The 21340-nt window shown below is 36.4% G+C and overlaps 3 protein-coding genes and 1 long non-coding RNA gene across 4 annotated transcripts in view; 3 read left to right on the plus strand and 1 right to left on the minus strand.

Annotated features, from left to right (window-relative positions):
* The window catches only part of LOC111197375 (interferon-induced very large GTPase 1-like), a 99258-nt gene extending 79187 nt beyond the window's left edge, over positions 1 to 20071 (plus strand). Inside the window, exon 4 of the mRNA XM_049475773.1 lies at positions 19982 to 20071. The gene's annotated coding sequence lies outside the window, so the exon portion shown is untranslated. The remainder of the gene's footprint in view (positions 1 to 19981) is intronic.
* LOC103028110 (interferon-induced very large GTPase 1-like) overlaps positions 1 to 20572 on the plus strand; it is a 78100-nt gene extending 57528 nt beyond the window's left edge. The window contains exons 6-7 of the mRNA XM_049475766.1: positions 13656 to 13693; positions 15708 to 20572. Of these exons, the coding sequence (XP_049331723.1) occupies positions 13656 to 13693; positions 15708 to 20408 (4739 nt within the window). The 3' untranslated portion in view covers positions 20409 to 20572. The remainder of the gene's footprint in view (positions 1 to 13655; positions 13694 to 15707) is intronic.
* LOC103037794 (interferon-induced very large GTPase 1-like) overlaps positions 1 to 21340 on the plus strand; it is a 151607-nt gene that overhangs the window by 44174 nt on the left and 86093 nt on the right. The window lies entirely within an intron of this gene.
* Positions 1 to 21340, minus strand: part of LOC125799345 (uncharacterized) — a 76218-nt gene that overhangs the window by 2500 nt on the left and 52378 nt on the right. Inside the window, exon 2 of the long non-coding RNA XR_007438259.1 lies at positions 17300 to 17399. This is a non-coding gene — a long non-coding RNA (uncharacterized LOC125799345). The remainder of the gene's footprint in view (positions 1 to 17299; positions 17400 to 21340) is intronic.

Consider the following 21340-nt stretch of genomic DNA (forward strand, 5'->3'; position numbering starts at 1 on the left):
CAGTCTTGTAGATGAGTTAGGAGATACCAGAGTTCACCTGAGTGATGATATCACTAAGGGTGTTGCTGATTATGATGTTCTTGTAGATGTTATGAAAAAAGAGCTCTTGATTGTTGCTGAAGAGCTGAAAGTAAACCTCTGTAGACTTTCAGATCTGAGAAAGGAGATGTTCAGAGAAAAGTCTGAGGAGATTCTGTTTAAACACTTCTGCAGGTGCTGCTGGAATCAGTGTCCCTTCTGTGGAGCCGTCTGTACCAACAGTCAAGAAAATCACACTGAAAAACACCAGGCTGAATTTCATCGCTCAAGTGGGATGACTGGAAGGCATTTTAGAGGCACAAAAGAATTTAATATTGACTTTTGTACAACAAATGTAGTAACAGATAACCTGAAATTTTCAGCAGGCATTCCAGAGAAGTGGTACCCTTACAGAGAGTTCTGGACTGCAGGAGGAGAGTACGCTGAATGGATCATCTCTCCTGATTTTTCTTCTTTAGCCTACTGGAAATGGTTTGTTTGTGAATTCCAGGAAAACCTTGAAAAGCACCACAACAAAACCTTTACTGGTGATGGAGAGATTCCGTCTGAATGGAAAAGGTTCAGTCAGGCTGATGCAGTTGCAAGTTTAGGAATAAATAAATGAACTGCAACAGGTCTGGTAATTACAGAACAGGTTTTGACACAAATGAAAACACAAAATCTTATGGATCTCACCTGGCAAAATGAAACTCGGCTGTATTTGAACAACACATAACATTACTTTCATCATCAACTACAACCATAAACCATCTTACTGTACTGAGGAGAAAACCACAGAACAAGTACAGTAGAATGTCACAGATTATAATTAAATCTACAGGCAGTTCAGTCTGCCTGAACATCATTTACATATATAATATGGTAGCATGATCTGTAACTCACTGCTATAGTTCCATAATATTAACATGCATTAAAATAAGAAGAGTAATATTTAAACTTTTGGAAAATAAATATTGTAACCATATATTGTATCAAACCTCAGGCATGCTTTAGATTATGTAAGGAATACCATAATCAGAAAAAATACAAATTATTATTAATTATTGAATGTTTATGATTAATGGTGGTGAATGCTTTAGAATAGAAGTGATTGCTATTTACACCAACATACTCTATATTTAAGTACTCCTACATGTTATGGATTAAGCTGTTTTTGTTAAATCATTTATCATTATTGTACTCTTATGATATCTTGTAATCAGATAAATAAAGTGTAAAAATAAATGCATTACGTGTTTTCTTCTGCTTGACCTCTCGTATTGTGTGCGTGGCCCACAGGTTCTGTATGATGCATAGAATGCAGTACTGTACAGAGGTTTTAAACACATTATTATAAATGATTTCTCTCAGCAGTAAGAGTGTTTAAATTCTGGAATATATGAAATATATAGATGCAGTATAGAAAAGGAAAACTCATTAGTGAACCTCATTCGTGTTTTAAAAAAGATTTTATTAAACTTTAACTCATAACTAAGTTATAAATAAATCTTCAACTGACAAATTACTTACAGTCATATGAAAAAGTTTGGGCACCTCTATTAATCTTAATCATTTTTAGTTCTAAATATTTGGGTGTTTGCAACAGCCATTTCAGTTTGATATATCTAATAACTGATGGACACAGTAATATTTCAGGATTGAAATGAGTTTTATTGTACTAACAGAAAATGTGCAATATGCATTAAACCAAAATTTGATCATTGCAAAAGTATGGGCACCCTTATCATTTTATTGATTTGAATACTCCTAACTACTTTTTACTGACTTACTGAAGCACAAAATTGGTTTGGTAACCTCATTGAGCTTTGAACTTCATAGCCAGGTGTATCCAATCATGAGAAAAGGTATTTAAGGTGGCCAATTGCAAGTTGTTCTCCTATTTGAATCTCCTCTGAAGAGTGGCATCATGGGCTCATCAAAACAACTCTCAAATGATCTAAAAACAAAGACTGTTCAACATAGTTGTTCAGGGGACGGATACAAAAAAGTTGTCTCAGAGATTTAACCTGTCAGTTTCCACTGTGAGGAACATAGTGAGGAAATGGAAGACCACAGGGACAGTTCTTGTTAAGCCCAGAAGTGGCAGGCCAAGAAAAATATCAGAAAGGCAGAGAAGAAGAATCGTGAGAACAGTCAAGGACAATCCACAGACCACCTCCAAAGAGCTGCAGCATCATCTTGCTGCAGATGGTGTCACTGTGCACAAGGAGAAGCTGAATGGGAGAGTGATGCGAAAGAAGCCATTTCTGCTAGCAAAAGTCACCCGAGGTATGCTTTTGCTGTTTGTGGCATGCTTGCAGAAACAGAATAATACAAGCCTCCCTCTCATGTTGCTGCCTGACAGACAAACATTCGGGTTGAACAATTAAATGTATTAATGTTATAAAACAGTGTAAAACAGGATTCATTGTTTTAAATAGAATTAATTGTTTCAATTTCCATTTCCCTCACAGTTTGTGTTTATGTTAATTTAAACAGACATCAGTGTCTGAATGACTAATATTGTTCAATTAAAAGATTGGTGAAGCAAACATAAACCCTTTGGCACTATGCCTAATGTCAGTTGTGGGCTGGTGGGCTAAAGATTTGAGCTGTAGAGCAGTGCCCTGACTTCACTAATGATCTTGTTGCTGGATGCAGTTAAATCCTCACACCTCTGCTAGCAGAAAATAACCAAGTAGAACATTTTCTGGGGACATTAGAGACAATTATTCCAACAAAAGCAGGATTTTAATACCTAATCTTTTTAATACCCTTGATTTAGGAATAAACAGTGAATGAGCATTTGTCCCAAAACCTTTCAATGGAGCTTTAAAGTGAATAACATTTTAAATAAATATGCATATTTAACATAAAATGTTTGTATACAGAAAACTCTCGCACATAATGAACAGAGAAAATGATATTTTGATGGAGAGAATCAGACGGAATCACAATCAAGTAATACATGCTTTTCATGAAATATCAGAACCTTTTTTGTGAGGGTTCTTTATGAGTTTCAGAGAATTCACAGTAAATGTTAAATCTCAGCAATAAGATGATAAGTAGGAGCAGATTTAAAATACTTACAGATGTATAAAGAATTTAGTGATAAGAATCAAATAGTTAATAACATGTTCTTTATCTCTGTCCCTACTGGAGAAATAACATCCATGAATAACATTTATGTTAATACTGGATTACAGGAAGGTTTTCTTCTAAATAGAGCAGACTGGACCTCTAGTGGATAGTAATGCTGCAGCATCCACAGTTACTACAATATTTAGCATGATCAATATGTTATCCAGTTTTACTTTATGATCTCTATAAACTCTGTATGTGTCTCTATGTAAACATGGGTGAAACTTTATATGTGCTGTGTTTTACTTTTATCTGAGATAGGCTTCAAAGCCTCTTCTGGGATTATAAAAACTGCATTTAATCAGTATTTAGTGGACTATCTGAGATATGAGTGAGTTTTATCAGTGTTGTCTTTGTATGTTAACAGACAGAATCCTATTGCACATGTTTTAATATTAGAGCACAGCACTCACTCGTGATTGGTGGAACGGCGGGTGATGAGGTCTGTTAGTTAAGTAATAAAGTCTTGGTCAGTAGAGACAGGAGTTTAGACTGAGGGAGGCTGAGATATACTGTCTGAGAGCTTCAGAGCACTTAGATCAGAATGAACCCTGTAACTGAATAGAAGGGCGGATAGCTTTCTGACCAAAATCAAGTCAGGAAGTTCAGTCTGGTTATCTTGCACAGTCAGAACTCAGAAGCTTGACTGTTTGGGTTTTGATTCATTTTTCTTTATTTTTCATTATACATTGCATTCCAATAAAAATCTGTATTGTCTGGAAGATTCTTTAAATAAACTGGAAAAGCAAAAAAAAAAAAATCAATAAAATGAGGACCTGATTTTCACACCATCAGCTCTACTGCATGTATAAAGATCACTGAAGCTCCCCTATGTTCACTACAGTATGGAAAAGTTTGTTCACCCCTGATAATTTTCATAATTTTTCTTTATAAATATATATATTTTTTTTAGATCAGTAATTTCAGTTAAATATATCATATAGCAGATGAACACAGTGATATTTGAGAAGTGAATGAAGTTTACAGGATTTACAGAAAGTGTTCAATAATTCTTTAAACAAAATTAAACAGGTACATAAATTTAAGCACCCTTGTCGTTTTATTGATTTAAATAAATTTAGCATTAATTACTGAAACACAAAATGTGTATGTTAAGCTCATTGACCCTTGGAGGACCCTTTTATTATAAAATTTAAATATAAAATTATATTCACTGATTGTTTTCTAATAAACCATTTTACCCATATCTTCCAACTTTCAACACCCATATCTACAGATCTTCACTTCTTAATTCTGCTGTAATAATTACTCACCAGTATTTCTGATCTCCGGCTCTGATTGGCTATAAGACCTTCTTGCTGTTCAGTTTTCTTCTCAGTTTGCTTAATGATCAAAGACCAGCAGGGATTGTACTGGGGTGAGGTAGAGTGTTCTCCCCTGCTGCCCCAAACCAGTGGAACCAGTTCTCCCATCACAGCCATCAGATATCTTTAACATCTTCATCTTAGAGATGATTGATTATTGCTGCTTGTAATGTTATTTATATTTTATTTTGTTATATTGTTGTGTATTAGTATTGTTTATCTAAAGTATTTCAGGTATTTTTACTGGTATTTTTCAAGTACCAGTAAAAGTTTGGACACATCATTCATTGTTTGTCTTTATTTCTTAATTTAATTTATTTTCTACATTGTAGATTATTATTAAATACATGAAAACAGTTAAGGGACACATATGGAATCTCCTGATCTAAATCTGATGAACTGAGATAGTGGTTTAATTGGGATGAGCTGGAGCTTTACAGCGTGAAGGAAAAGCAGCAACTATTGTTCAGCACCTCCAGGAACTCCTTCAAGACGCTGAAAAAACTATTCCAGGTGACTCTCCCTCATGAAGACACTGAGATTAAAATACCAAGAGTGTGCAGATTTGTCCTCAAAGGGAAATGTGCTGCTTAGAATAATCTAAGACATAAAACATATTCTATTAATTCAACATTTTTTTGTTTATAGAATAAAGCTGAATGTGTTCCTATTTAGCTTTAAACTATTCCATATTAAATTTACAATGTAAAAAAAAAAAAAAAAAGGAAAAAAAATCATTAAAGGAGAAGAGGTGATTACAAACTTCAGACTGGTACTGTATGTAAGCACTACAAACTTACATTAAAAGTAATTAACACTGAAATGTAAAATATGAAAAATAAAACTTTTCTTTTGGTGTTCTAGTTTAGTTTAGTTTTAGTTTAATTTTATTTTAGATTTGATGAGTTGGAAGCAATAAAATGTAAATATACAATCACAAAAAAAAATCTATATTTTCATAAGATAAAATGTTCTCTCTCGGAACATAATTTTGCACAGTTTTGAAGATTTTCAACAACATAATCTTGTACAATATTAAATAAAAATAAAACCACGGAATAATTTAAAGAAGAATCAAAGTGATTATTATTGTTTTTTTGTTTGTGGTCATGTAAATGTTCAGTTCTTAAATTCTGTGTTTGAAGGTCTTGTTACTTTTTGCTGGAAATAAAAATGAATCCTGAGGTTTAATGAGCTAGTACACTGTGTGTGTGAACAGCTCCACCTGGCGGTCAGAGTAGGTAAAACAGGGAGCGAAATCGAAAGAAGATGTTCATTCTGCGTCAGTTTCTGCATCTGTTCATCTGTGTTCAGGTAGGTCTACACTCCTTATCTATCATATGAATATAAAAACAATAAATAAACAATAAATCGAACTGAAATTAGATCAGAGTGTGTAAATTTAAATCATAGAGAGGAGTATAAAAAGTATTTCAGCTGTTTAGGATCCAGTTACAGTCCAGTAATTACTAACTGGGAGTGGCTCCTGCGTTTTCTGTACAGACTGGAGTTTTTCCATTGAATCCTCCTATAAAATAACCAGTAACCAGTAGAATAAGAGATCATTATTATGGTAATTGCGTGTTCTGAGCTGTGTATCAGACTGTGGGGGGTTGTGATCTCTGTGTTGAAGAGAATAAGATGAATGAATTTTATGTTCAGCCAGACTGTTCTCAGATCAGCTCCTTTCTCCAGATTTAGGTCCAGACTGCAGCCTTCAGGATGAGGTGCTGAATCATCTCAGCTCAATCAGGATGGATCATGGTGGGTCTGGATCCAGTCTGGAGTCACTGAACACATGGCAGGAACATCCCCTGGGAAAGGGTCCAGTAAATCACAGGGTACAACACACACACACACACACACACACACACACACACACACACACACACACACACACACAGACACATTTTCATGATTGATTCAACATTAAATTATATTATATTATAATGGCAACACATTGTCTGTAGCTTGTAGTCTAATTGTAGTCTAATTGGGCATATAGGAAATGACCAATCAAACCCACAAATAAATCATTCAAATCCAGATTAGCGATACTAGAGCTTTTGACATTAACGCTGCAATAAATGCAATCAATGAATTTCTGCAGATGATGCTCACAGTCTAAACAAAGTCTGTGCATTCTGTATCCAGGCTGTTACTGTGCCAAACACACACCTATATACAATTCCCACCAGACCTGGAATTACAGCACAACAACATATATTTCCCTGCTATTGGGAAAATCCCTGGTACTGTAGATCCAGTGCACGGGACGCTTGTGGTGTATTTAATCACATCTACATGTATTATAAATGGTTCTCTGTGGTGAATGTGCAGGTAATATTTAATAATCAGGGGCTTCTAACTGAAACTGTTGCTGTTTATCTGGGCAAACTCTGGGGTGTGTCATCTCGCAAATATATATATAAAGTACCTGTCAAAAGTTTGGACACACCGTCTCATTTTAATGTTTTTCTTTATTTTTAATTTAATTTCATTGTAGAGTAATAATAAAGACAGGAAAACACATGACATGGAATTATTCAGTAAATAAAAAAGTGCATGGCCTCCTACAACCGAGTGAAGGAAATGCAGCAGCTTTTGTTCAGCACCTCCAGGAACTCCTTCAAGATGCTGAGAAAACTATTCCAGGTGACTCTTCCTCATGAAGACACTGAGATTAAGATACCAAGATTCTGCAGATCTGTCCTCAAAAATAAATGTGTAAAGTATAAAACATATTTTGGTGGGGATTAACTCCTTTTTTTTTTTTTTTTACAAAATAATTCCATGTGTGTATCTGTGTGTATCTGTGTGTGTGTGTGTGTGTGTGTGTGTGTATAAGGTGAATAAGGTACTGTGGACTGATGAAACTAAAATGGAGTTATTTGGAGGGTGGTATGCATGGTGGAACTCTTGCTCCCTACAGTAAAATTTGGTGGTGGTTCATCATGCTGTGGGGCTGTGTGATCAGTGCAGGTACTGGGAATCTTGTTAAAGTTGAGGGTCGCTTGGATTCCATTCAATATCAGCAGATTCTTAAGAACAATGTTTTAGAATCAGTGAAAAAGTTGAAGTTGTGTCGGGGCTGGATACTTCAACAAGACAACGACCCTAAACACTAAACACTGCTCTAAATCTACTAAAGCATTCATGCAGAGGAACAAGTACAACATTCTGGAATGATCATCTCAGATCATCTCAGTCCTCAGACCTAAAAATTATTAACAAATCTGTGGTGTGATTTAAAGCGGGCTGTTCGTGCTCAGAAACCATCAAACCTGACTGAACTGGAGAAGATTTGTAAAGAAGAATGATCCAAAATACCTTCAACCAGAAGCCAGACTCTCATTAGAAGCTATATGAAGCGTTTGGAGGCTGTTATTTCTGCAAAAGCAGGATCTACTAAATATTGATGTAATTTTTCTGCCTAATTTTGTTTAAATAATTATTGCACACTTTCAGTAAATCCTGTAAACTTCATTTCACTTCTCAAATATCACTGTGTTCATCTGCTATATGATATATTTAACTGAAATTACTGATCTGAACAACCAGTGATTATGAATATAAAGAAAAACTTTAACTGTGTTCAGCAGGAACCAGAGGATCTGAAACACAATTACCCATAATTCCCTAAGAAATCAGAACGATGTCCAGCAGCAGCAGCAGCATTATGGGTAAGAGTCGGTTTCTATCAGCACTGTGTAAATGTTGGTCGTTTTCAGTAAAACGTACATTACAGAATGTGAAATATGATTTTAAAAAGACAAATTACAACATAACATGTATTATAATATTCTGTATTATTCACTTTTTATGTAGATATTTGGATTATTTAAATATTTATAGTTATTATCATTTATTTTTTACAGATCAAGAAGATGAGAGAGAAGTATGCAGAGGAAATAGCTTGGAACAACATCCTATAAGTAAATGCTGCCATCACTGGACCAGATTAATTTATTTCACTTTATTTTATAGACAGATTCATGAATCAAATTGATCTTTTCCTGTTTCCATCAAATGTGGCGCTGTTCCGTTACTGACTCACAAACTATGACTCCTAACCAAAGACTTAAGATATGACTCAGTGTATATCATCACAATACCTACATTTAGAGCTTTATTAATATATATTCACCCTAATGAGAGACTGTAGCTCCACCTCTGCAGTGTATATCATCACAATACCTACATTTAGAGCTTTATTAATATATATTCACCCTAATGAGAGACTGTAGCTCCTCCTCCTCAGTGTATATCATCACAATACCTATATTTACAGTGTTATAAATATATATTCACCCTAATGAGAGACTGTAGCTCCACCTCTGCAGTGTATATCACAATACCTACATTTATAGGGCCCAATTTTAGCGATCTATAACACACTAGATAATTCCGCTTTTGGTTTTGTAAACCCTGCACGTGTTGCCTTGCCATCATACACCCTATCAACAGTCTATTTTTACGCCAAATAACGTTGGACTTTTGGAATATATTACGGCTGATGGGCGTGGTGGTCTGGAAATTACGAAATTTCTATCTTGGCAGCGGAAAAGAGACTTCCGCGACTGAAACGGTTAAACCACGTCTAATCAACAGACAGCCGTGCAGCCAGAACCATCTATGTAATGCTGCAGACCGGAGCCCCCCAGTGGGCGTGGCTAAAGGGCGGAGCATGTGTCAATCATTTTCGACTGCAGCCAATCAGATACTACACTTTCGTTGTCAATCACTTTTTATTAAGCCAATCATCAGACAGACCAAGCTGTCCATCATTTTTTACTGCAGCCAATGACCTTAACAGATCTGTCAAAAGAAGGCGGAAACTTTTAAATTTTACAAAATACTATATTAACAGTTTAAACACATTTATGTGCTATTATAGTAAGTCCTGCCTATATGCTGCTCTTAAACAGAAGTAACTGAATGAAAACGCGGAGCTGAATTCAGAGCTAGGTAACAAATAATATAAAACTTAGTTCAGTTAAATAAACTTAAAAGGAGTAAGGACCTGTAAAGTGTTAAGGGTTTTTTTATTTTATATTATTATGTTTTTATTTATTTTACTTCTTTTTATTATTTAATTCATTAAATTAGTTGTAGTGCACTATAGATCACTAAAAAAGGGCCCTTGTTCACTACACTACAACTCAGCTACTTCATGTAATACAGATGGTCTGTTCCAGCCAAGTCTTTAAGTTCACATAATTCCTAAGTGTTCTTATGATCTAATTTATATAATAATGAATAAAATTTAAAACTGAGGGGAAATAAAATGTGGTAATATAAGCACAGGGAAAACTGTTGGAATTAGATAATAAAGATAGAAAGATATTGGAATATATGTGCATGTGCAGAGCTGCAAATCATACTGCAAACAGCCAGGCACTAGACATGTGGTTGCTTCACTTTTGAGTGGTGTTCACTGTCCATGCTATTATACAGACATTGGTGTTTTTACATTCAAACTGACTTCATGTTTATTTAAAATAATTAAATACTTTTCCATTTAAGATGAATGGAAACTTATCTATTTTTGGTTGTACAAACAAAACATTTTATATTTTACATTTTCATATTTATCTATTTTACATTTAGGGAGAAGACGAGATGATTTGAGGATTGTGCTGCTGGGGAGAACAGGATCAGGAAAGAGTGCTACAGGAAACACCATCCTAGGAAAAGAAAACACATTTGAACATTCATCATCCTGCATGTGTCAAAAGGAAACAGCTGAGGTCAACGGAAGGCAGATTACTGTGATTGACACTCCAGGGCTGTTTGATACTCGAGTTGGAAATGTGGAGATCCAGAAGGAAATTACTAAATGCATCTTCATGGCAGCTCCAGGTCCACATGTGTTTCTGCTGGTTCTGAAAGTCAGACAGAGATACTCAGAGGAGGAAAAAGGAACTGTAGAGATTATCCAGAACATTTTTGGAGAAGAGTCAGTGACCTACACCATGCTGCTGTTCACTGGAGGAGATCTTCTTGAAGACATGAGCATTGAAGAGTACTTTGGAGAAGCAGGATCTGATATTAGAAATCTGATTGAACAGTATGGGAACAGATTCCACATCTTCAACAACAAACAGATCAGAAACAGAACCCAGGTCACTGCTCTACTGGAGAAGATCGACTCCATGCTGGCAGTGAATGGAGGGAGCTGCTACACTAATGAGATGTTCCAGCAGGTGGAGAAAGGAAATCAGGGGAGAATCCTGAAGGAGAAAGAGGAGGAGATCAAGCGAGAGAAAGAAGAACTGAGAGTCAGATTTGAAGCAGAGATAGAAAGAATGAAGACCACACTTCAGGAGGAAATCAAATACGAGAGAAAGAGAAGAGAGGAAGAGTTTAAAGAGAGAGAACATCAACTGGAGGAAATACACAGACTTAGAGGTGAGAAATATGAAAACAGAAGAAAAGAGGATGAAAAAATAATCAACGATCGAGAGAGAGCAATTTTCTCCCTGCTGGAAAGACAGCAAGCAGAATTTGAGAGACAAAGACATGAAGATCAAAAAAGGAGAGAGAGAGAAGAGCGAGAGGAGAAGAAAAAAAAGAGAGAAGATCAAGAGAGAAGAGAATGGGAGGAGAGGAATGAGAAAGAAAGAGAAGAATATAAGGGGAAGTTAGAGGATCTGAAGAGGAATCTTGAAGAGGAAGAGAGGAAGAGAAGTGATTTGAAAGAGAGAATAAAGCTCTTAGAAGAGAAACACATGAAGGAACTTGAAGAACTAAAACATCATCTGGAGATCCGAATCCAAGAGGAAGTAAAAACTAAAGAAAAGCTGATTGAGGAACATCAGGAGGAATTAGAGAGAGTGAGGAAGAGCATGGAGAGACAGCAAGCAGAATTTGAGAGACAAAGACATGGAGATAAAAAAGAAACACATGAGAAACACATGAAGGAACTGGAAGAACTAAAACATCTACAAAAGGAGCTGGAGATCCGAATCCAAGAGGAAGTAAAAACTAAAGAAAAGCTGATTGAGGAACATCAGGAGGAAATAGAGAGAGTGAGGAAGAGCATGGAGAGACAGCAAGCAGAATTTGAGAGACGAAGACATGAAGATCAAAACATTAGAGAACAGGAGGATGATAAAAGGAGAGAGAGAGAAGAGAAAGAGGAGAAGAAAAGGAGAGAACGAGTAGAACGAGAGGAGGAGAACAGGATAGAAAGACAAGAACGAGAGGAGGAGAAAAGGAGAAAGAGAGAAGAGCAAGAGGAGGAGAAAAGGAGAAAGAGGGAAGATCAAGAGGAGGAGAAAAGGAGAGAAAGAGAAGAGCAAGAGGAGGAGAAAAGGAGAAAGAGAAAAGAACAAGAGGAGATGAAAAGAGAGAGAGAAGAGCGAGAGAGAAGAGAATGGGAGGAGAGGAGAGAGAAAGAAATAGAAGAATATAAGGGTAAGTTAGAGGATCTGAAGAGGAATCTTGAAGAGGAAGAGAGGAAGAGAAGTGATCTGAAAGAGAAAATAAAGCTCTTAGAAGACAAACACATGAAGGAACTTGAAGAACTAAAACATCATCTGGAGATCCGAATCCAAGAGGAAGTAAAAACTAAAGAAAAGCTGATTGAGGAACATCAGGAGGAAATAGAGAGAGTGAGGAAGAGCATGGAGAGACAGCAAGCAGAATTTGAGAGACAAAGACATGAAGATCAAAAAATTAGAGAACAGGAGGATGATAAAAGGAGAGAGATAGAAGAGAAAGAGGAGAAGAAAAGGAGAGAACGAGAGGAGGAGAACAGGATAGAAAGACAAGAACGAGAGGAGGAGAAAAGGAGAAAGAGAGAAGAGCAAGAGGAGGAGAAAAGGAGAAAGAGGGAAGATCAAGAGGAGGAGAAAAGGAGAGAAAGAGAAGAGCAAGAGGAGGAGAAAAGGAGAAAGAGAAAAGAACAAGAGGAGATGAAAAGAGAGAGAGAAGAGCGAGAGAGAAGAGAATGGGAGGAGAGGAGAGAGAAAGAAATAGAAGAATATAAGGGTAAGTTAGAGGATCTGAAGAGGAATCTTGAAGAGGAAGAGAGGAAGAGAAGTGATCTGAAAGAGAAAATAAAGCTCTTAGAAGAGAAACACATGAAGGAACTTGAAGAACTAAAACATCATCTGGAGATCCGAATCCAAGAGGAAGTAAAAACTAAAGAAAAGCTGATTGAGGAACATCAGGAGGAAATAGAGAGAGTGAGGAAGAGCATGGAGAGACAGCAAGCAGAATTTGAGAGACAAAGACATGGAGATAAAAAAGAAACACATGAGAAACACATGAAGAAACTTGAAAAACTAAAACATCTACAAAAGGAGCTGGAGATCCGAATCCAAGAGGAAGTAAAAACTAAAGAAAAGCTGATTAAGGAACATCAGGAGGAAATAGAGAGAGTGAGGAAGAGCATGGAGGAGAAGGATCTTCAGCTGAAGAAGACGATGGAGGAGAAACGAGCCGGTAATGATGACTGTAGATATTACTGAAATGGTATTACAGATTAAGGCCTAGTTTTGACTGTATTAGCTTAAATTAGCTGAAATCTGCTGAGCTACATGTATGCTTGTTATTAGGTTATCATGACTCACAATACGAGAGTCCTGCATGGAGGAGTGGGAAAAACTGTCTTTCAGTTGATTTTAGAGACGGTTATAGGGTTATAGGACACTTGAAGGGTCTTAGCTTAGTCCAGAAAAGAGATTTTACTGGTAATACTTGAAGCACTGAAGATTTGAACTTCAGAGTTTACTAAAGCCATTAATTAGTTATTAAATACACAGATAAAAAGAAGATGAAGGAGAAGGTCTGATTAGGCATCAGTCTTTACCTAGTGAATGTAAATGAGCTTGAAGAGCTGCAGTTTAAGAGAGCAAAGATCAGTGCTGGATGTTAGTATCTCTGGTTGATCCCTGTCATAAACAGACATTTTGGAGTTTTTTTTTTGTTCATTCTGAAATATATCTATTGCTCCTTATCCATAAACCCCGCCCATTTCTATGAATGTGCCTGTTTATAAATCAGACAATTTATGTGTCTTCTCCAGTCTCATCAAGCTTTAGAAGCAAAGACATGCTGCTCTTTTTTAGCAGTGTTAATGGTGCCAGTATTTATTAAATCAGTGAAACATCCATTATTGTTAATATTATTATTATTTATTATTTGTTGTTTTATCATTAACAGGTGGAAATGGTAGAAAGCAGAACCAGAAGAAACAGAAGGTAAGTTCTAAGAACTAAACGACAGAATGACTTAATAATTAGTATTCAGTAAAAGCTGATGCTCTAGTCTAGTCTATGCTCAATCAATAATTGCATTTAAACTAATTGTAACAAACAAATGAACTGCACACAAGCATATGAACAAATAAACACATACCATGTGCACTTTCAGATTTATTTATGATTGCAATCTTCAACATCTTTAATAATGAACTAATAATTTCTTTGGAAATGTTTTTAATTAGGTAAAAAGGATCATTTTCATATGACAGCTACAGGCTGTGTCATTTTTAATGTAGTATACCTGTTCACATCTGATCTAAGGACTGTGCTTTTTTATGGCGGGCAACAACTTTCTACCATTTTGTAAACCACTGACTGTAATGGTTCAACAGTGGGAATATTTTATAATATTTTGTCCTCTCCCCTCAGTGTTAATAACAGTTTGTCTATATTTTAGTTGTTAAATATGCTTATTTATATATACTGAAATTGTCTAAATCTTTATTTATACAGTGGAATTTATGTTTTGACCATAACACCCACTAATACCAGTCATACAAATAAAGTTGATTATAAATATTTTGTAGAAATTAAAACTCCAAATAAGAAAAAAGTTGGAACACACAGAAAAACCAGTGCTGTCAAATGATTCCACTCTTATTAATAATCAAAATTAATCTCATTCATCACTTTTTGCAAAAATGTTATTTTAAACTGTACAATTCTATCAGTGTCAAATTAATAAATAACTGGAATAAACTTTAAAGACATTCCTTATTTCTTTATTTCAGATATATACCAGCATCTTTACACCAAAAAATTATAACTTGAATGCAACAATATAATAACAGTCCTTTTGATCTCCAAACTACTTCTCAATCACTACATACAGCACACTTTAATTAGTAATATTGTGCAATTTCCAGCTAAACATTTAAACCATTTGACCAAAGAACAAAAAAAACAAACAAAAAAAACCCACACAAGTTCACTTAAAGTAAAGCATGCACCCGTTTCTTAATTTTGTGTTATTTACAACAAACAGGCCTGTCTACATTCTTATTGCACGGTGAACGGTGTAGTATTACACTAGTATTTCAATCCCGCTCTCTTCTTTTGGACTATGTTACCTGCAAGTGAAAAAAACATAACCTAAATGACCTAAAGTTTATGATGACCTTTTTCTGCTTCAAAGTAATATTTGATTATCTACACTTATTTAATTTATAGATTAATATTAAGATTAATATTGAAATTAATATTAATAATTGCTATACATATAAAACAGTGTAAAGGTTGTAATGTCACTTATTTTCTTACAAAAAGTTACAAAAGGTACATTAACTTTATATTTACAGCAGTATTGCAGGGTCTGTCATTTTATGCAGTTGAGTCAGTACATGTTTGTGATGCAACATTAATGCAGTAAAGTACACTGAGATCTTAGAGCCACGTATTCCGCCTTCAAAACTGGATCTTTTCCAGGCATTATAAGGTAGGGCTCATAATGAAGACGGTATGATTATTGGACTGGCCTGTCTGGAGTCCAGAACTGTCCCTAATAGAGATTGTTTTGACCATTTTGAAACAAAATATGTGATGATGACCCCGTAAGACCTTAAGATGTGTTCATAGGAAGAATTGAGGAGCAAAATAACACCTAAAAACACTTTATCACTTGGTATCTTCAATTCCAAAACTTTTAACTTTTAAGTGTGAGTGTGAACACAATGGCGACATTACGAAGTGGTGAACGCTTTACAGTCCCATCTTTTTTTAAATGTTTAGCAGGTCTGAAAAGCACAAATGGATATATATTCATAAATTAAATAAAGTTTAGCAGATAAAACATGAACTTAATACTGTCTGCAATCAAATAAAAGTGAAAGCAAATGGGAGAAACACTACATCTTTTCCATATTTGCACCAACCTTTTCTGACGTGTTGTTGTACTTGTTGTTGGTTTGTGTAAATGCTAAGCAGTAATTATTTGCACTGTTTTGCTTTTCAGGAAGAAAAATCAGAAGTCTTCAATAAAAGATTAATAGAATACCTCTTCAGGAATCTTGGACTTGAGGACACATTTAAGAACAGGCTTAGCAGAGCTCACTTTCTCGAAATAACCCCATCATCATTGCACAATGAAAATCCCATAAACGAACAATGTCTTGTTCATGCTTTCATGCAGCAAATTTTAAGAACAGATTACAGAGGAAGACATTTATCTGTCAAATCAGAAAGTCCAGCACCAAAGTCTCAACACGCAGCTGGTAAAGATGTGAATGGTGAAAACAAACAGGTCAAAGTTCATCCAATGGATGTTCAGATGGCAGTGTTCCTCTGTTCAGATGCTTTTCTTCAGCAGATCATGGTAACTAAGCTCTCTCAGTGTCAGTATGCAGTTCCTCTGCTGGTTTCAAATCCTTATACTGGAGATATTGAATTGCCACTGTGGACGATGCGTCAGATCAGTAAGAGCTGGAAGACCACAGATATTTCAGGCAGAGTCATCAGTAAAACCCTGCCCATGTACAAAGCTCAAACTCCAATGGTGGTGTTCTTCAGGATTGGCTCCATTTCCTCATCCAAGTCTCAGCTGATGAACAGGCTGATCAATGAGAAGCATGACACGTTCTTCCACAGGGACTGTCCAGGCAGCAGCAGAGAGCGTCTACTGATGGACGGAGTGGTGGAGATCGCTTGGTACCTCCCATCTGGAAAAAGCACTGATCATTTCTCAGACTGTGTAGCGTTCTGTAATCTACATGGAGATTCCAGCATCAACGAGACTCAGAGAAAGATTCTTACAGAAATGTCCTCTGTGAATGTTGCACTATTACCTCAACTTGATGAGAATGACAACAATATGGTCATTGTGAAGGAACTCTGTGAGACTACAAAACCTCTCATTGTTGTTCTGACTGATGAAGAGGATGAAAATGAAAATGATGTGTGTAAAATCGGAAAGAGAAAATACAGAATATCACTGAAGGGCAGAAATCAGTCTGATGTTTCTGTTGCTCTTAGAGAAGTTATCAAGAACTGCCTCTCAAAACAGCCTGTGACTTTCAGTCTGGAGAAGATAGCAGAACACTCAGAGATAAAGGTGGATGAGAATAATGAAGACTGTCAGAGAGGAAAGGAAGCTGCACAGGAGATGATGAGATTCCTGGAGACAGAGGATCCATCAGCAGTCAAAGAAAAGTATCTGCCCTGCCAGGGGAAACTGTGGCATGACTGGAGTCAAAAAAACAAAGATCTACAACGTCTTAGAATTGAAACCACAGAAATAGAGAAAAGCAAAATGAAAATGAAAGAAATAAGAAGGAAACAGCAGAGTCATGGTTTCAATGAACTCATGAAGTTGTTTGTAGGAAGTTTAAGGTCACTGTCAGACAGTGAGAAAATGTATTTCCTCAAGTGGATGACAATCCTGCTGGATGACTTCACTTCTGATACACTCTCTGACATCCTTCAGGAGTACAACCAAAAATGGTCAGAATTGCTGGCTTTGAAAAAAACACACAATAAAGAAATTTCACAGAAACTGAAAACTGAACAGCAAAATCTAGAAAAGATCTCCAATAAGCTTATTGCTGCCACCTTTGGTTTGGAGCACATACTGAGAGAGATGGGTCAGATTTATGAAGCTTCAGTCTCTGAGAGAAGAGAGGATAGAGTGAAGGATGGAGATCTTTCTTACCTTCCTGAACTTGCTGCTGAACTCCTGATATCTGGCCACCCGATGGAGCTGATGGACGGTGATGCTGCTCATGTTCCTCTGGTTTGGGTTTCAGCAGTTCTGGATGAGGTCATCAGAAAACTGGGAGACCAGAGAGTCTTTGTGTTGTCAGTTCTGGGAATTCAGAGCTCAGGGAAATCTACCATGCTCAACGCCATGTTCGGACTCCAGTTTGCAGTCAGTGCTGGAAGATGCACCAGAGGAGCCTTCGTGCAGCTGGTGAAAGTGTCTGAGGAGATGAAGGGGGAACTAAAGTTTGACTACATTCTGGTTGTTGATACTGAAGGTCTCAGAGCTTTAGAGCTGGCTGGAACAGATACCTTACATCATGATAATGAACTGGCAACATTTGTTGTAGGTCTTGGAAACATGACTTTGATCAACATTTCTGGAGAAAACCCATCAGAGATGCAGGACATCCTTCAAAATGTTGTTCAGGCCTTCATGAGGATGAAGAAGGTCAGACTGAAGCCCAGCTGTGTGTTTGTTCATCAGAATGTTACTGATGTTGCAGCTGGAGAGAAAAACATGGAGGGAAGAAGACGATTACAGGAGAAACTGGATAAAATGACCAAGTTAGCTGCTAAACATGAAGTCTGTGATGCAGAATGTTTCAGTGATGTCATTGCATTTGATGTACAGAAGGATGTGAAGTATTTTTCTCAGCTCTGGGAGGGCAGCCCACCCATGGCTCCACCAAACCCACGCTACAGTGAAAATGTTCAGGAGCTGAAGAGAGACATTGTTTCTCGTGCATCAAAAACAAACTGCATGAAATTATCACAGTTTCAGCAGCGAGTGAAAGATCTCTGGGAGGCTCTGCTGAATGAAAACTTTGTCTTCAGTTTCAGGAACACACTGGAGATATCAGTGTACAGGAAACTGGAGGAGGAGTATGAGAAATGGACCTGGAGTCTCAGGAGTGCCATGCTGAGTATTGAAGACAAGATGCTGAACAGAATCTCCAGTGGAAAAGTGGAACCAGTGGAAAAACAAGAGCTGATGAGAGAAATGTCAGAAACCCTGCAGAAAGTCCAAACATCATTTAAAAAGTATTTTGAAGAAGACAGTGAAAAGGAAACTCTGATTCAGTGGAAAAGCAGATTTGAGAAACAAATACAACACCTCCATGATGACCTTGTAGATGAGGCCAAAAGAAAACTGGATGAGAACATCAAACAGAAAAACATTCGGACAAATCTGGATGAGCAGCTGAAAAATCATGAGAAGATCCTCTTTGAAAAGAGTAAAGAACTCGCTCTGAAACTTAAAGAAGACAGGAGCAAAAACAGAGATCCAAAAGCAGAATTTGATTCAGTGTGGGGAAAGTGGGTCTCTGAATTAACTAAAGATGTTCCAGAAATCAAAGATATAAACATCTCAAATGATGTCATTAACATTTTGGGGGAGGAGATTTATGAAAATGGCCTTGTTTTTGATCAAAAGAAAAGTGCTGCTTACAGAAGGATTGCTATTGATAATTACCAAAACTATGTCTCTATTAAAAAGAACATGATTGTAAAAGCTTTAGAAACATTACATTCAATGGAAAAGTCTCTTAATCCAGAAGATCAGATATCAATTCGGGAGCTGATTTCTAAAGCCATTCAACACACAACAGAAAAAGTGAATTCATTTCCAGTCTCAGTGCAGGGCTACAGCTCAGTCTACATCCAGGAGATTGCACGTGATGTTAAACAACTAGTGCAGGAGTTTAAACCAAGACGTGACTCCTTTGAGTTTAAGAAAGAGTTCTTTGTTGATCTCTCTCTTTATGTGTGTGAACAAGCTGAGAAACGCTTTGTAGAACTTCACAGGAAATACAGAGAAGCAAATGATCCAATTCTTTACTTCAAAATGAAAAAAACTGAGTACTTTAAAGTCTTCATGAACTACTATCAGGGAGCAACATCTGCAGCAGTGCTTGGAGACCAAATCTGTGTTCAGCTGAAAGAAACAATCCTGCAGAGTGTGTACAACATGATCTCTAAATTCATCTGTGATCAGATGAGAGGAAAATCTCCATTTAATGGGAACAGAGGAGATCTGGAGAAGCACATTCTGAAATCTCTGGCAGAGCAGGAGGGTGATAAGGAGGAGAAGTTTAATAACTTCTTAACATACATGAACCAGCCGAAGATCCACTTTGAAAATTTCATCAGAGACCGAGTTAGACAGTACATGGCAGCAGAAAACCCTCAGACAGCTTCTGTAATAAAAGAACACATCGACCACAAACAGAGAATTATCTTCAGTGTAGCAGAAAAGGCCAGAGATGAAGTTAAACTCATCAGAGGAAATGTGAACAAGTGGCTGAAAATTTTCTCCAACAGTCTTGTAGATGAGTTAGGAGATATTCATAAGGATCTAAGAATTCATCTCAGTCATGATGTCACTGATTATGATGTTATTGTGGATGTTGTTAAAAAGGAGCTTCCACTTGTTGTTAAAGAGCTGAAAGGAAGCTTCTGTAGGTTTTCAGATCTGAGAAAGGAGATGTTCAGAGAAAAGCCTGAGGAGATTCTGATTAAACACTTCTGTAGGTGCTGCTGGAAGCAGTGTCCCTTCTGTGGAGCCGTCTGTACCAACAGTCAAGAAAATCACACTGGAGATCACCAGGCTGAATTTCATCGCTCAGGTTGTATGACTGGAAAGAGTCATATGAATACAACTGAGTTTGATATAGAATTTTGTACAACAGTAGTAGTAAGTGAAAGGTCTTTTAACCCACAGCATAATTCTAATGAGTCTGTCCCGTACAAGCAGTACAGATCAGCAGGAGGAGATTATGCTGAATGGAGCATCTCTGCAGATTTTTCTGAGCTGGTGTACTGGAGATGGTTTATTTGTGAATTCCAGAAAAACCTTGAAAAATACCACAACAAAACTTTCAGTGGAAGAGGAGAGATTCCTACTGCATGGAGAAAATACACTCTGTCTGACGCTGTTGCAAGTTTAGGAATAAGATAATAAATCTGAAGTATTCTGACAATGAGAGGATTATATATAATCAGACATGATTATTTAAAACATCCAGCCATATTTAAACTAGATAAACGTAACATAACCTTACTGGAGAAAAGCCAAAGAAGACCTCATCAGAATTCCTAAACTGAACATAAATGTGTTCGATGTGTGCTTCTTCTTCTGACATTGAAAACCTCTGGAATATAATCAAGAGGAAGATGGATGATCACAAGCCATCAAACCAAACTGAACTGCTTTTTTTTTGGCACCAGGAGTGGCATAAAGTAGTGTGTAAGACTGGTGGAGGACAATTTTTTGTGGTTTAAAAAACAGGGTTATTCCCCTAAATATTAGTTTCTGAACTCTTAAAACTTTATGAATATGAACTTGTTTTCTTTGCATTATTTGAGGTCTGAAAGTTTTGCATTTGCATTTTTGTTATTTCAGCCATTTCTCATTTTCTGCAGATAAATCCTGTAAATGACAATATTTTTATTTGGAATTTGGGAGAAATGTTGTTCATTATTTATAGAATAAAACAACAATTTACGTTTTACATTTTACTCAAACATATACCTATAAATAACAAAATCAGAGAAACTGATTTAGAAACTGAAGTGGTCTCTTTATATGATATGAAAATGTGTTCCAAAGTATCTCTTCAATATAGTTATTCTTGATTAAATCAATAATCAGTATTTAATCCTAATCAATATTTAGCATGATCACTATGTTATCCAGTTTTACTTTATGATCTGTATAAACTCTGTATGTGTCTCTATGTAAACATGGGTAAAACTTTATATGTGCTGTGTTTTACTTTTATCTGAGATAGGCTTCAAAGCCTCTTCTGGGATTATAAAAACTGCATTAATCAGTATTTAGTGGACTATCTGAGATATGAGTGAGTTTTATCAGTGTTGTCTTTGTATGTT

The sequence above is a fragment of the Astyanax mexicanus genome, chromosome 3, assembly GCF_023375975.1.
Source record: "Astyanax mexicanus isolate ESR-SI-001 chromosome 3, AstMex3_surface, whole genome shotgun sequence".
Lineage (NCBI taxonomy): Eukaryota > Metazoa > Chordata > Actinopteri > Characiformes > Acestrorhamphidae > Astyanax > Astyanax mexicanus.